The sequence below is a fragment of the Antechinus flavipes genome, chromosome 2 (genome assembly GCF_016432865.1).
Source record: "Antechinus flavipes isolate AdamAnt ecotype Samford, QLD, Australia chromosome 2, AdamAnt_v2, whole genome shotgun sequence".
Taxonomy (NCBI): domain Eukaryota; kingdom Metazoa; phylum Chordata; class Mammalia; order Dasyuromorphia; family Dasyuridae; genus Antechinus; species Antechinus flavipes.
Genome location: NC_067399.1, coordinates 389,317,543 through 389,334,409, shown reverse-complemented (window position 1 = coordinate 389,334,409; position 16,867 = coordinate 389,317,543). Strand labels below are relative to the sequence as shown.

The 16,867-nt window shown below is 33.4% G+C and overlaps 1 protein-coding gene across 5 annotated transcripts in view; it reads right to left on the bottom strand.

Annotated features, from left to right (window-relative positions):
- The window catches only part of CYSTM1 (cysteine rich transmembrane module containing 1), a 107,405-nt gene that overhangs the window by 28,534 nt on the left and 62,004 nt on the right, over nucleotides 1–16,867 (bottom strand). For all 5 annotated transcript variants that reach the window (XM_051978540.1, XM_051978541.1, XM_051978538.1 and 2 more), the window contains exon 2: nucleotides 11,346–11,587. In XM_051978540.1, the coding sequence (XP_051834500.1) occupies nucleotides 11,346–11,568 (223 nt within the window). In that variant the 5' untranslated portion in view covers nucleotides 11,569–11,587. The remainder of the gene's footprint in view (nucleotides 1–11,345; nucleotides 11,588–16,867) is intronic.

Sequence of the window (16,867 nt, the reverse complement as noted above, 5' to 3'; positions counted from 1 at the left end):
ATCAGTATTTAAAACTATCAGGAAGAGAAAAAAATTCCAATCAAAATGACATCAAAAGTTTTTACTTATTATTCATTATACCAAGATCCGTTGAAGAACTATGTAAATTCAACCATAAAACACTCTGCAAAAATTAAGACAGACTAATTTAATTGGAGAAATATTTATATTCATGGGTTGGTCAAGCTTATATGATAAAAATGACAACACTATTCAAATTAATTTGCTTATTGAAACAACCCTGAGGTATCACCTTATACCTATTAATTGGCTAATCAGAAAAGAAAAATTTTAGAGAAGATGTGAGAAAATTGAAACATCAATGTACTGTTGGTGGAATTGTGAATTGATCCAAATATTCTGGGGAGTAATTTGGAACTATGCCCAAAGGGCACTTATACCCTCTGCTCTAGCAATACCATTATAAAAAAAAGAAAGAAACCACATATACCAAAAATATTTATAGCAGCTCTTTTTGTGGTGGCAGAGAATTAGAAATTGAGGGAATGCATACAATCAATTGGAGAATGGCTGAATAAATTATAATATATGAATGTAATGGAATGCTATTATGCTATAAGAAATACTAAGCAGGCAGATTTCAGACAAATCTGCAAAGACTTACATGAACTGATGCTGAATGAAGCAAGCAGAACCAGGAGAATATCACATATAGTAATTGTAACACTGTGTGATGATGATCTCACCAATGCAATGAACTAACACAATTCCAATGGAAGTCTAATAGAAAATTCTGACCACAGCCTAAGAAAGAAGTATAGGGTCTTAAGGCAAATTAAAACATACTATTTTCACTTTTTTTTTCTCCTTCAGGTTTTCCCTTTTTATTTAGAGTCTTCTTTTGTAACATGATTAATGAGAAAATAATGTTTGGCATGATTGAATATGTATAACCTATATAAATAACATTGCTTGCTATCTTGGAGATGGAGGGAAATGGAGGGAGAAAGAAAAATTTCAAGGTCAAAATCTTACAAAGATGAATGTTAAAACTATCTTTACCTATAATTGGAAAAAGATGTAATACTACTAAGCAAAAAATAAAATAAAGATTTGCAAGATGCCTTAAAAATTAATTTGCTTAATCAGTTTCCAAACTACAAAAAGATTATTTTTATAACACTGAAATTTTTGTAGATGAACAAAGAGTCAAGAATTAATAATGAAAAAAAGTGGAAAGAAGGTCTATTAGACCTCACAATATGTTAAATCTTTAAAACTATTTCATTTTGGTTTAAAAATTGAGAAGGTTGATCAGTAAGTTTTAGATAGATAATATACAGAAACAAATAAGAAGAGTATCAAAGTTTTTAGAAACTCAAAGACCCTACTAAGTAGAGTAAAAAATCATTAACTGACAAAAAATTGCTAGGAAAATTGTAAAGCACTCTGGCAGAATTTAGGTAATGGCCAACATCTCACACATTTAATGTAAAAGGTGTCCTCATAAGCAAATTACAGGAGTGGAGAAGAAATGTGACAATGTGTGACCATTTGTGACAATGGATTGGGGAAAGTCAACAAAAAAAGTGATGAGGATCACAAAAGATAAAATGTACAATTCTGATTATATGAAAATAAATGTTCGCAATTGGAAAGGAACCAGCTAACTAGAAAATATATGAAAAAGATCATATATCCAAGACATACAAGGAACATTCAACAGTTTTAAGACTGAGAGCCATTCCTAATAACTAGTCAAAGAATATGAATAATTTTCTAAGGAAAAAAAAAATCTAAGCTACTGAAAACCATTCTGTGGTAGTTTAGTCACTTTTTTTTCCCAGTCGTGTCTTCATGATTCCTTTGGGGTTTTCTTTGCAAAGACACTACCATGGTTTGCCATTATTTCTCCAGTTCATTTTAAAGATATGAAAACTAAGACAAACAAGGCTGGGTGTCTTGTCCAAGCTCACATCTCTAGTAATTGTCTAAGGCCGGGTATCCCTGACTCTAGGCCCTGCACTCTTCCACTGTGCCACCTAGCTCCATCAAAAACTGTATAAAGACATAAGGCAGTAAAGAGAATTAATTTAACAATCACAAATCACCCAGAAAAAAAAATAAAAAAATACACAAATATATTCCAGGAAATAAGAATACTGCTAGGAACTCTTTGAATACAAAAAACAAAGAAATATTTATTGATTTAATCTTCACAATGGAAGCAAAGGAGAGAAATCTTAAAACACAAAGCACATAGTGATTAAATTTCACAATTTCAAGATCAAAGAAAAAATTTTTCAATCACATAGGAGAAAAAGGTTTTTTACCATGAAGAAACGTCAATCTGAATAACTTAGGAAAAACTGCAGAACAGAACAGGATATCCAAAAAGTAAAAAATATTCATCTCACTGCAACCCCAATAAACATATCCTTCAAAACTTAGCCTAATCATCAGTGATAAGATGGGCCTTGGGGAGGAAAAAAAAGTATTAGAGGAATTCCTTAAACAACAATAAAAAAAAATAAAAACCTGAGTTGACTTGCAAACATTTCAAAAAATAGAAATACAAGAGACATTAATGGATATAATCATTAAGATTAAGCAATTAAATCGATTGCATTAAAAAAAATCTCCAAATTACTAATAATTAAAGAATGTAAATTACAGTAACATAAAGGTTCTATTTCATACTATCAGATTGGCAGAAAGGAAAATTACAAATGTAGGTGGAGATGGAGGCAAACAGGCACCTTTGTGCACTGTTGTTTGAATTGTGAACTGATCTAGCAATTTGAGAAAACAATTTGGAATTGTACTCATATCATTTGACTCTAAAGTAGGGGAGTTAAACAGTCAGAAGAACCAGAAGAAAATGTAATTGGGAAATATTTAATGAAAGAATTAAAAATAAAATAAAACAAAACAGAGATAATGTTAATATATATTTTTCTAAGTCAATATGTGACCCCCTAGAATCCTTATGTATAATTTGATGCCATACTTCCCCTTCTCCCTCCCACCACTTCAATTTGAGTAACTTAGGAAAAACTGCAGAATAGAACAGGATATCCCCAAAGTAAAAGATGTAAATCATGATGCAATCCCCAAAAGCATCCTATTCTAAAGAACTATTTCAGAGTGTTGATGGGTTTAAAGCAAAGTAAAATACATCTTTGTAGGCATGGTTAATGTGGGAACTTACTTTCTGAGGTATGAATATTTGTTATAGGGATTCCGTTTATTCGTTCATACATTCATTCATTATTGTTCTATTGGCATGGAAGCAGTGGGAGGGTAAGATAAATGTGAAATTTTTTTAAAAAGCAGCAACAAAAATTCATCGTATCCACGTTGAATTCTGTGGCTTTAATGTAGTAGGTGTACTTAAATATTTGTTGCAGACAATTGTCCACTGATTAAAGAATGGCACAACAGCTATATAAATATAAATGAATATCATTGCAAAAATGTTAATATAGTGAATTTTTTTTAATTTTTATTTAATAATTACTTTATATTGACACTCGTTTCTGTTCCAATTTTTTTTTTCCCTCCCTCCCTCCACCCCCTCCCCTAGATGGCAAGCAGTCCTTTATATGTTGGATATGTTGCAGTATATCCTAGATACAATATATGTTTGCAGAACCGAACAGTTCTCTTGTTGCATAGGGAGAATTGGATTCAGAAGGTATAAATAACCCGGGAAGAAAAACAAAAATGCAGATAGTTCACATTCGTTTCCCAGTGTTCCTTCTTTGGGTGTAGCTGCTTTTGTCCGTCATTTATCAATTGAAACTCAGATCTCTTTGTCAAAGAAATCCCCTTCCATCAAAATATGTCCTCATACAATATCGTTGTCGAAGTGTATAATGATCTCCTGGTTCTGCTCATTTCACTTAGCATCAGTTCATGTAAGTCTCGCCAGTCCTCTCTGTATTCATCCTGCTGGTCATTTCTTACAGAACAATAATATTCCATAACATTCATATACCATAATTTACCCAGCCATTCTCCAATTGATGGGCATCCATTCATTTTCCAGTTTCTAGCCACTACAAACAGGGCTGCTACAAACATTTTGGCACATACAGGTCCCTTTCCCTTCTTTAGTATTTCTTTGGGATATAAGCCCAATAGAAACACTGCTGGATCAAAGGGTATGCACAATTTGATAATTTTTTGGGCATAATTCCAGATTGCTCTCCAGAATGGTTGGATTCGTTCACAACTCCACCAACAATGCAATAGTGTCCCAGTTTTTCCGCATCCTCTCCAACATTCATCATTATTTTTTCCTGTCATCTTAGCCAATCTGACAGGTGTGTAGTGGTATCTCAGAGTTGTCTTAATTTGCATTTCTCTGATCAATAATGATTTGGAACACTCTTTCATATGAGTGGTAATAGTTTCAATTTCATCCTCTGAAAATTGTCTGTTCATATCCTTTGACCATTTATCAATTGGAGAATGGCTTGATTTCTTATAAATTTGAGTCAGTTCTCTATATATTTTGGAAATGAGGCCTTTATCAGGACCTTTAACTGTGAAAATGTTTTCCCAGTTTGTTGCTTCCCTTCTAATCTTGTTTGCATTAGTTTTATTTGTACAAAGGCTTTTTAATTTGATGTAATCGAAATTTTCTATTTTGTGATCAGTAATGGTCTCTAGTTCATCTTTGGTCACAAATTTCTTTCTCCTCCACAAGTCTGAGAGATAAACTATTCTATGTTCCTCTAATTTATTTATAATCTCGTTCTTTATGCCTAGGTCATAGACCCATTTTGATCTTATCTTGGTATATGGTGTTAAGTGTGGGTCCATGCCTAATTTCTGCCATACTAATTTCCAATTATCCCAGCAGTTTTTATCAAATAATGAGTTCTTTTCCCAGAAGTTAGGGGCTTTGGGTTTGTCAAACACTAGATTGCTATAATTGACTATTCTGTCTTGTGAACCTAGCCTTTTCCACTGATCCACTAATCTATTTCTTAGCCAATACCAAATGGTTTTGGTGACTGCTGCTTTATAATATAATTTTAGATCAGGTACAGCTAGGCCACCTTCATTTGATTTTTTTTTCATTAATTCCCTTGAGATTCTCGACTTTTTATTGTTCCATATGAATTTTGTTATTTTTTCTAGATCAATAAAATATTTTCTTGGAAGTCTGATTGGTATAGCACTAAATAAATAGATTAGTTTAGGGAGTATTGTCATCTTTATTATGTTCGCTCGGCCTATCCAAGAGCACTTAATGTTTTTCCAATTATTTAAGTCTGACTTTATTTGTGTGGAGACTTTTTTATAATTTTGCTCATATAATTCCTGACTTTCCTTTGGTAGATAGATTCCCAAATATTTTATGGTATCAACAGTTATTCTGAATGGAATTTCTCTTTGTATCTCTTGCTGTTGGGTTTTGTTGGTGATGTATAAGAATGCTGAGGATTTATGGGGATTTATTTTGTAGCCAGCTACTTTGCTAAAATTATGAATTATTTCCAATAGCTTTTTAGTAGAATCTCTGGGGTTCTCTAGGTATACCATCATATCATCTGCAAAGAGTGATAGTTTGGTTTCCTCATTGCCTACTCTAATTCCTTTAATTTCTTTCTCGACTCTTATTGCCGAGGCTAGTGTTTCTAATACGATATTAAATAATAATGGTGATAGTGGGCAACCTTGCTTCACTCCAGATCTTACTGGGAAAGGTTCCAGTTTTTCCCCATTGCATATGATGCTTACTGATGGTTTTAAATATATGCTCCTGACTATTTTAAGGAAAAGTCCATTTATTCCTATGCTCTCAAGTGTTTTTATTAGGAATGGATGTTGGATTTTATCAAATGCTTTTTCTGCATCTATCGAGATGATCATATGGTTTTTGTTTGTTTGGTTATTGATATAGTCAATTATGCTAATAGTTTTCCTAATATTGAACCAGCCCTGCATTCCTGGTATAAATCCTACTTGGTCATAGTGTATTATCCTGGTGATGATTTTCTGTAATCTTTTTGCTAATATTTTATTTAAGATTTTAGCATCAATATTCATTAGGGAGATTGGTCTATAATTTTCTTTCTCTGTTTTCAGCCTACCTGGTTTAGGTATGTGAATTTTTTAAAAACTCAGAAATACTGGTGCCCTGATGGAAAACAAAAAAAGCAGAAACAAGAAATCAACATATATAAAAACAAGAACAGGGATAGAGTTAAAAGATAGAACTTAGGAATTCAAAGCTACAGGGAAGTCTCAGGGGAAGAGGTACCCTCTACTGATATAAGTCCAGCACCTTCTCCTATCTTAGAAAGAGCGAGCAGAGGTATCTTAACAAGCATGTGTGGTTCATAATACTTCTGAGTGCAGCTCGAATCAGACTAAAATATAACTGGGAAATATTTAACAAAATAAATATAAATAAAATGAAACGTTCATTCATTCAGCCCTATCCAATTCTTCCATGACCTTGTGGACCACACTATTCATGGAGTTTTCTGGCAAAGATGTTGGAGTGGTTTGCCATTTCCTTCTCTGCTGGATTATAGCAAACAGGGTTAAATGACCGGCCCAGAGTCAAAGAGCTAATAAGGGTCTGAGGCTGAATTTGAGCTCTGGCCTTATGGCTTCCAGCCCACTGCTTTATCTACTGACCCAGACAATGAAACCTAGATAATGTCAATTTATGTTTTTTAAAGACACTCTGTAGCCTACAAGGATCTTTACTTATAGTTTAGTGGCCCTGTTTCTATTTGAGTTTTTCACTACTAGTCTAGTGTACTAAGAGATTTATAAATCACATAGCCAATATGTGTCAAAGATAACAATTAAAGCCTGACCTTTCTGGATTAGAGACCAGATTTCTGCCTAGGATGCCACATTGCCTCACACTAGAATGACCAGAACATTATAAAGAAAAACCAGATGAAAAAATAGCCAATGAAAGGGAAATATTTAGAGAGATCTGGGAAGATTTGTATAAAATAATGCAGAGTGGAAAAAGCAGACTTAGTGGTTATTTAGGAGTATACACATTTCTTCCCTCTTCATGTTCTCTTATCTCCATCCCTTCATTTAGTTTTAAGCTCATTATGTCCTCTAACAATTCATTCAACAAACTCCCCAACAAACAAAGAAATCCCCAAAAGGGAAAAACCAAGGAAAGTCAAAATCCAGAGCTCACATATATCAAAGAAAAAAATAAACATCCAAAAGGAAGTAGTTTGAGAATCAAAGAAGTACAGTCTGGATCACAACACAAGATATAGCAGTTTCTACTATTACTTCTACTAAAAATAAGAGATCTTAAAATACAATATTGCAAATGTCAAAAGATATAGGCTAATAACCAAGAGTAATTACCATGAGAATAAGTATAATCTTGGGGGTGGGGTGGAGAATGGTTTTTTAATGGAATATAGAACATTCAAGCATTTCTAATTTCTAATGAAAAGATCAGACTAAGCAAGAACTTTGAAAATATAAATAAAACAGTCAAGAAAGGTCTAGCAGGTAAAGCTGGAAAAGCTTTTGTCATGTTGTAGTGTTAACATTCTAATTAGGAAGAGAAGAAACAAGTGTCCCTTAATAACCTCAACTTAACAGGTACTAAGGAGGCTAAATGAGAAAAAAACCCATCAAGTTTGATTTGGAGAGGCTGAAGAAGGGAAAAAAAGGAAGGGTAAAAGAAATGTTTTAGTCTGTAAAAGAGTATTTTTCACCTTCCCCTCCTCCCTTTGATTCAAGTCTTTTGGTACAAAATGACTAATATGAAAATGTTTTACATTAATGGATATAAATAATTTATATCTGAATGCTTACCATCTCAGAAAGGGAAGGAGGAAAGGTAGAGATTGAATTTGGAACTCAAAACTTCAAATAAATGAACATCTTTAAAAAACAGAACCTGGAGCAGCTAGTTGGTATAGTGGATAGAGCACCAGCCCTGAAGTCAGGAGGACCTGAGTTCAAACCTGACCTCTTAACACTTCTTGGCTATGTGACCCTGGGCAAGTCACTTAACCCAATGTTAAGAGGGGTGGGAGGGAGTGGAGAACAGAAATGAGTAAAATTAAGCTACATGGAAAAGTGCTACATATTAACCCATATAACCTTAAGCATGCCATTGTATCTCTCTAGGTCTCAATTTCCTCATATGTAAAATGAGAGTCAGACATTATGACTTCTAATTTCCATTCCAGAATTAAATCTTGCATTATTTTTGGACACCTCTAATTTGAGTATTTTTAAAAAATCTGACAAATTTCTCCTTTTTTTAAATTTGTCCCACCTAGTCCAATAACTACTCCTTTGGCAAACTCAGGAGACCAGCACACCCAGAAAGATTTTCTGCTCTCTTCCTAAATATTTTGTTAAATTGTAACTTCATTACATACCAACCCTGATTAAACTACTCCTACATAAACAATCTCCCCATAATAGGTTAAGGATTCCAAACTTAGTAGAAAATATCACAATCCAAGGAGGTGAAAGTTTAGGAAGCCCCATCCTATTAAAGATCAGCAAGTCCTAAATCAAAACTGGCATACTTGCCTTCCAAGGAAGCATGCTACTTGCTCCTATCTCAATCACTATCCTAATACTACTTTTACCAAAAACAAAAGCTTGAATATATATATATATATATATATATATATTTAAAAAACCAAAATCCTGGCAAGATTTTACATTCAGTTTTCTTATTAAGATCAGACCAATCTCATTTAAGAAATATAGAAAAAAAAAAGACTTCATTATATTATTTCCAGAAGGCATGAAAAGAAAAAAATTTTTCTTTCAAAAAACAGTGGTATATGAGTGTTAAGAAATATTATTGTGCACTAAAAAATGAAAAACATAGTAACAATAATGGAAAGAAACAGTAAAAGGAAATAATAGTATCTGCAAGGACTTATCTTAGTCCAAGAAGACGAGGAAACAAATCCACCATGATCTTGGCAAGAGGCAGAGGCACCATTGATACAGAATGTGACATACACTGTTGGAAGTAATTACTACAACTGCTGGTTTTGCTAAACTGTGTTTTTGTTTTGTTGTTGTTGTTTTGTTACCAGAGAAGAGTTCAATACGAGGGTAAATAGTAAGAGCATAGCTAGAAAAAACTGATGTAAAAACAAAAGGCACCCATAAAATTTTTATCAAATAAACATGAACATCTTAGAAGTTTTTGGCCAGAATGCAAATAATATGGCCAATAGTAGAAAAGCCAAATCTATAGTCATCTTCTAAAAACAACTGGCTGAATAACAGAACACTCCCTCCTTTTCTTTTTTTCAGCAGAAGTAGGAGACACTATGTCAAGCAAGGTCTCTCTATTTGTTTTTCTTTGTCAATTGGGTTCAATCACTAGATTGAGGATGGGTGTGAAAAATGACCAACATAAAAACAAAAGGTATAAATAAAACATTTTCAAAAAATGAAGCAAGCTTCTCCTCAGCAGTTCAGCAATCCAACACAATCCCAATAAAACTTTGGATGGAAAATGTCATTTAAATACAGAGAGAACACTATGGAAACAATGTAAATCAACACATGCTAGGTTCACTTTTTTCCCCTTTTTCTTCTGTTTTTTTTTCCTTGTTGTTTTTCCCTTTTGTTATGACTTTTTTCCCTTCAAACATTATTCTTAAGGAAATATGTTAAAAAAAAAAAAAAAAGAAAAGAAAAAAAAGAATGTACATGTAGAATGGGGAAAAATAAAAAATTTTAAAATTAAAATATAATCTACTAAAAAAAACTTCCTCAAAATGAAACAAACTTCAAAAACCACTAACTTTCAAAATTAATGGCTAAAAGAAGTGCTAGATATTTTGAATAAAGAATACCTACAAATTTGCAAAGCATCAAGCAAGAGAACTCAGCCAACTTTGTATGTAAATTAAAGCATTACTAGATAAAAATTAACATAACCATCATGAGCATCAGGAACAAATGATCTGATGAACATGTTGAGAAACATGAATCCATGTGGATTGAGTTTGTCTAAATCTCTTAAGTACCCAAATACTAGGATAGCCTTGTGTTAAACAGAAGACTTGTCAGTTTATGAGACTTAATTTAGAAATTCTTCCTTCAGTGCCAAAGACCTGAATTCTGTGTTTGTTACTCCTCAGGCAGCACTTGGTGACACATTTCCTGCACTATTCTGTGTACTCGTAATATAAACTGTTACAAGAGAAAGCCAAGAAAAAAAGAACCTAGTACTTGTCAAGATTTTTCTTCAAAATATATTTAATGTCTATATTTTACTTTGTTCAGGAAATTCCTCATTTATAATATTAATAAGTTGTCTTTTCTAACTGTAGTATTTTCCTATGATTATAGACCTGAATCTAAGTAGGGAAAGGGATTTTGGTATGTGACACTTACCTTGAATGAATCCCTAAATCCTGAAATGTCAGGGTTTAAAGTAACTTCCAGAATACAAATAAACCTTCAGTTCTATTTCTAAGGTCAGTGAGGGGTTAAAACATAGGTAAAGTGGCTTAGCATGGCATAATGACTGACACATGGACATTTTAAAAATATTTATTGACTTGACTTCTATCAGGGACAGACTTCATTTCTAAGTCAATATGAATCTAATCATTATGAGAAACCAAAAAGGGTGTCTGCAAAGAGAACTTGGACAACATAAGATTTAAAAACCCAGCAAGTTCTTATTGAGTCTGAGACAGATAAGATAAAAGTACTTTCCAGCTCAAAAAATTTTATTATTTTATCAAACACTTGGCACAGAAAAAAGACAAGTATTAAAGAATCAGATTTTTTATTATCGTCTCCATTTTTTTTAAGGCTGGATGAACCATATAGCAGCAAATGCACAGAAAATTAAGGACCCAGAATGTGGGGCCCTCAGCCCTAATTGGCTTATTGAAAATGCAGGTAAAAATCTTAAGTATAGCTTAGAAAATAATTAAAGCTAATTTAAAATGTCTGCTACTGCTTTTGAAAAGGCTGACATGAAGACGAGTTGGAACTTACAGATAAATTGGCTACAACAATCTAATCCTGAAAAACAAAACTTTGTATTACTGCAACAATAAATAACAGAAGCCTGAGACCTTCTAGTGACTCAGAAAACATGCCAGAAAAGATTTCTGTCCCAAAGGAAAATATACCACAAAAAACAGAGACTCAGAATATCAATAAGATATCTACCATTTTACTAGAGATGAAAAATTCTCCATAAGGCAGGAAAAATAATCACTAAAGCTTAAAAATGAACCCTGTTATAAAGACCAGATGACCTGCCCTTTTTTTTTTTTTTGGGGGGGGGGGGGAGAAAGGAGGGACAGCAAGAGAACCATACAAATATTTCTCAGTATGACATAGTTTGCATATAATGCTTACAGTACCTGTGGTTTTGGGAGCTTCTGGAGGTGGTCCACCCTGCCAGCCATACTGTGGATAGCCTTGATATGGATACCCTGTATTAGGGGGTGGATAAGGCCCTGGAGGCCCAGCAGGGTAAGGCCCAGCAGGAGGATATGCTTGAGAACTACCTGGTTGCTGCATATATGGTGGATATGGGGCAGTTGGGCCTGGGTCCGAGTACGGTGGAGGATTTCCATAATTCATGATGGAATGAAAACCTTGCCTAAAAGACAAACAAAAAATACAATTAATTTTGTTTCACTTTAAATCATTCAAAAAACCTCCAAACAAATTAGAAATTGCTAATAATTAATAAACATTAATTAAATACCTACCATGTGCCAGGCAGGCACTATATTAAGGACAATGAATCATAAGAAGTAATCTTATTTAAAAAAAAAAATCCTCTGATAATTCTGTGTATGTGATGAGACAACTAAAATAACAATTATAGTATGACTAAACAGAATTAACCAGAGGGCAAGAATATCTAATTTATATCTAACCTGTTAACACTGCAAGCAAATCTCAAAAAACTAAACCAGTGGTTCTCAAACTTTTGTTTTCAGTATCTTTATCCTATTAAAAATTATTGAGGATCTCTCCAAAGCGTTTTTGTTTATCTGGATTATATTTATAGACATTTACCATATTGGAAATAAAAACTATTTTTGAATTTGTAGACCTTCTAAAAGAGTTTCAGAGATTCCCAGGATTCTCTAGACCATACTTTGAGAACCATTGAACTAAAGTATATCACCATAATTCTGAAATTTTCAGAGTCAATCAGGTTAAATGAGAATATTGGACAGAGCCAGTTATTCCAGCCACAGGGATTAAGAACCAAGAAAATTGACTGACCCATCTTCACTTTGGTGATTCTGCTAACTTTCTGTAGGCCCATAATCACTGCACTATTTTAACCACTTCTTGTCACAAAACTATTTACATTTGCTGCAAAGCACTTCCTTGGAAAAAGATGCCTACAGGGAATCTCTAGGTATGACTCTAGGGCTCTCATCTTATTTACAACTTGCTCTTCATTTTTTTAGCTTTCATTAGCACAGGCCTTATTTCCCTACCCACTCTAAACCCCAAGTGATCTTTCTCATTTTCTGAATCCATACCACTAATTGGCACTTAGCTCACATATTTTGTAAAATTCCCCTATTGCTGTCTTTATTGTTATTCATTTGTCTATGTAAATGTACAAGGTGGTATGCAGTTCCTGGTAGGCTCTGTGCATTTATTCCCCAAGTGTCTAGCAGAATACCAAGGACAGACACATGAAACATTTAAAAATATGCTATGAATAAAGTTGGGAACAGAAAGAATAACCAGAAAACACCTTGATCTATCTTCATATTCAAATGAAAATAAAGCTCAAACTACTGAATATTCTCAATGACTCTTACACATTTATTAAGGATGGGACTAAAACGTTTTGAAGTTTTTTCTCTCTTTTGATACAGCTGTTCTTTTATTTCAGAATTCTTTTACCAGGGATATAAGTGACAAGACTGATTTAGCTTACTTGGGAAAGAAGCGAGTCCATACTTTTCTCCTGTTTCTGTCACCAAGGAGTTTTAGTGGAAAAGATATTTTCCCTTTCCATGCTCCCAGCTATAAAGTATGTGTATCAGGGAATAGCAAAATAGGGAGAAAACTCTGTTAACCAAAACCTTCAAAAGAACTCAAGAATGTATCAGAGGTTAGATCTCAATGTAGCTAAAACTTTTCTTTCTCTTAACTTCTAAGTGAAACAAGTTCAGGGAAGTTAAGTAACTGATGACCTGCACAAAGCCACCTGTTTAGAAAGTGCAATTAGGCAAGACCAAGAATGTAATTCTGATTTTCTGTGACAAGTAGCATAGTCTAGAAGTGTGTGCACTGGATCGTTCAAATTCTAGCTCTACTTCTTGATAACTGTATGATCTTGGGGAAGTCACTTAATTGCATCCGAAGAGATCTACCATTGAACAAGATTTTCCTCAAAAAATGCCCAAAAAGCAATCTTGTCTCTTCAATGAGGAAACAAAGCACTCAATGCCAGCCACCTCAATCAATCAATCAACAAACTGTGATTAAGCACCCTCTACTATTCTGCTAAGTGCTGGGGACACATAGATAAAAGTGAAACAGTACCTGTCCTCAAGGAGTTTACCTTCTATGTAAGGCGTTTTCCTCAGAGAAGCGACATAACTTGTTCAATTTATTTTTCTGAGAGTTTTTGAGATAAATTGTCGATTTCTTTTTCTGTTAATCTGGATATTTTATGAGTTTACAAGTACTCATCCATGTCATTTGAATTAGCTTTATTTGACATATATTTGGGCAAAATGGTTTACAATAACTTTATTTCTTCTTTGCTTGTGAATTCTTTTTCATTTTGGCAATTTGATTTTTTAAAAATCAAATTAGTTGTCTATTTTGTTTTTGCTAACGTAATCTTGATTTTCAATTCAATTTTGTTTCCCTTTTCCTTAACTTCCAGAACGTCTACTTTTGAATTTACTTGTTCAGGGAGGGGAAGGATGGAAAGGTTTAAAATTTGTCTGGATTTTAAAAATCACACACCAAATTCATTGAGCTTTTCTCTCTTACTGCTGAAAAGCATTTAAAGGCATAAATTTTCCCTTGGCAACATCCCAAAAGTTTTCATATGTTCTCTCATCATTTTCTCTAATGAATTTGCATATTATTTCTAGAATTTGTTTTCATCCATATATTCTTTAAGATAGCATTGGTCTCCATTTAAGTTTGAAGTCTTTCTTTATATGCCCTTTACTTATTAAAATTGTTATTGTGGTATAGTATAAAAGATGAGTTTATTATTTATGCTTTTCAGCATTTATGAGGTTTTTGTGCTCTAGTAATTTTTCTAATGATGTCATGCACAGTTAATGTATATATAGTTGCATGTCTAATTCCTTCCTCTCCTCTTTCATTTTATTTTTATAGCTATTTAGAAATATAAAATTTCCCCTAAGAACTGCTTTGGTTGCATCCCATAGGTTTTGGTATATTGTCTCATTATTGTTATTTTCTTAGAAGAAATTATGGATTGTTTCTGTGATTAGTTAGTGTGTGTATGTATGTATGTGTGTGTGTGTGTGTGTGTGTGTGTATATATATATATGTTCCTATTCACTAATGCTAGAGACCTATCATAACCTAACTGTTCTAAAATTTTATCCAATGACAAACTTCTTTCTTGTTTTATTTTTGTCTTAGACTTTTCTATATCTGAGAGGGGCATATTAAAGCCCCCAACTACTATAGTTTTTTCTATTTCTTCCTGATATTTGATGCACAAATTATTGAAATAATAATTCATTATCTATGGTGCCTTTAGGCATAATGTAGTTTCCTTATTTGTCTCTCTTAACTATGCGTATATTTATTGATGCTTTGTCTAAGATGGATTGCTACCTCTCCTTTTTTAAATTCACCTGAAATAATAAATTCTGCTCTAATCCTCCATTTTAAATATGTGGGAATCTTATTTTAAGGGTGGTTTTTGTAAGCAACATATTGTTTGAATCTGCTATTCTCTTCTGCTTTATGTTTGAATTCATTGTATTCATATTAATTTCTATTACTGTCATACTCTTGATCATACCTTTGTTTTCCCCTTTGTCTCCAACAATTACTTTCACTTTTTTTTGCATAAATTTCATTTTTCCTTTTATACATCAAGAAAAATTTTAGCATTCATTGTTATAAGATTTTGAGTTCCAAATTTTTCTTCCTTCCCCACTTTCAAAGATGGTAGGCAATTTCATAGTTTTTATATATGTGTCATGTAAAATATATTTCTGTATTAGTTACAGTTGTAGAAAGAAGAAACAGATCAAAAGGGAGGGAAAAAACATGAGAAAGATTAAATGAAAAAAATATGCTTCAATCTACATTGATTCATCTGCCAACCATTTCTTTAAAATACTTTTTGTTGTTTGCTTGCCTTTTGTTTTCTTTCTCATTCTTTTCCTTTTTGATCTAATTTTTCTGGATTATTGCTGTCTGGCGAAGGAGTGTGAGGAAGGGAAGGAAAAAAAATTTGGAACACAAGGTTTTGCAAGGGTGAATGTGGTAAATTACTTATGCATATATTTAAACAATAAAAAGCTTTAATAAAAAATTTTTTTAAAGAAAAATTAATTTTTTATAAAAAGTGGTAGGTAAAGGACAAGAAATAAGATTAATATTAGTCCTCCATAACTGATGTGGTCTGACCCTCTTTTTACCTGGTCCAGATGCTGACACTGGTTCTTCCACTTTTTCTTCTCTTTGAAAACCCTTTCTGATCCAATCTTTAATAGTAAATTTGTTTTGCTTATAATCATTCCCTTTTCAGACTATTTTACTCTCTTCCCTCTTTCTCCCCCCAATTCCTCCTCTCCTGTCCCTGGTCTATTTCTCTGTGGAATTTTATGCTATTTCTACACCAACTTATGTGTTTGCGCTCTCTGGAACTCTCTGGAAATTATGTTCTAATGAGGGAAATAGCTTGAGCACACACACACACATATATAAAACAGGAAACAAATTCAAGGTATTTTGAGCTTGAGTTTAAGCATCTAGAAGAAGATTGGATCAAAACAGTTTATTAATAGAAGGTTAACGGAAATCAAAAATTCCAAAAGGTAAAGTGAGAAAGAAATGAATTATAGGAATTAAAGGGTAGCAGGTCCTGGGGCATTTAGATGAGAGACTGAACACTGGTGTGGAATCCTCTCATTTTTTTGATTTAAGACAGTAGGTACTTTGATGCAGTTGAAATGACAGATGTAGTCAGAGAACTGATTCCCAACCTGGTCTCTGCTATTTATTACCTGTGTCCTCAGGTAAGTCATTTACTTCTCCAGATCTGTTTGTTCATTTGTAAAATGAGGCTTGAATCTCTAAGGCCTCTAAATCCTAAACTCCCTAAAACATTCTAACCAAATTCTAACCACCAGGGAAGAGAATGTGACTTACTTTTCAAGCATCCATCCCCTCTTTCATTCAAAAGGCTAGGCACAGGAGCTTAAAACTATTACTCAATTTCAAATGTTATTTTTTGACCAAATATCCTCTCTACCTCCACCACATTTTGTGCTTCTGATCCTGAGTCTCACCACATTCATAGTTATCACTTAAGCCTTGACTATTATAGAAAGCTGCTAATTGGTTTCCCTCCCTCAAGTCTCTGTTCCCAGATACTCTCTCCTCTTCCAGGTTCCCTCCAGTCAAAGCTTCTTTACTCTGAAAACTCACTCTTCCCTTAGGTAGCATTCTTCTATTCAAAACTTCTATTTTAAGGGAAATACCCAAGCCAGCCATGGCTTTTTTCTTCTCTATTACTCTCCATTCTTCAAACTTTTTCAGCTTTACTTCCATATAGGACCTATTTATGCCATCTGCCCTTCAGCTTCTAATTATGTATTGTGGTCTCCCTTAGAGAGGGGACTGGCTTTCTTCCTGCTAGAATTTGTATTTTTGAGCCCTCCTTCACTTAAAT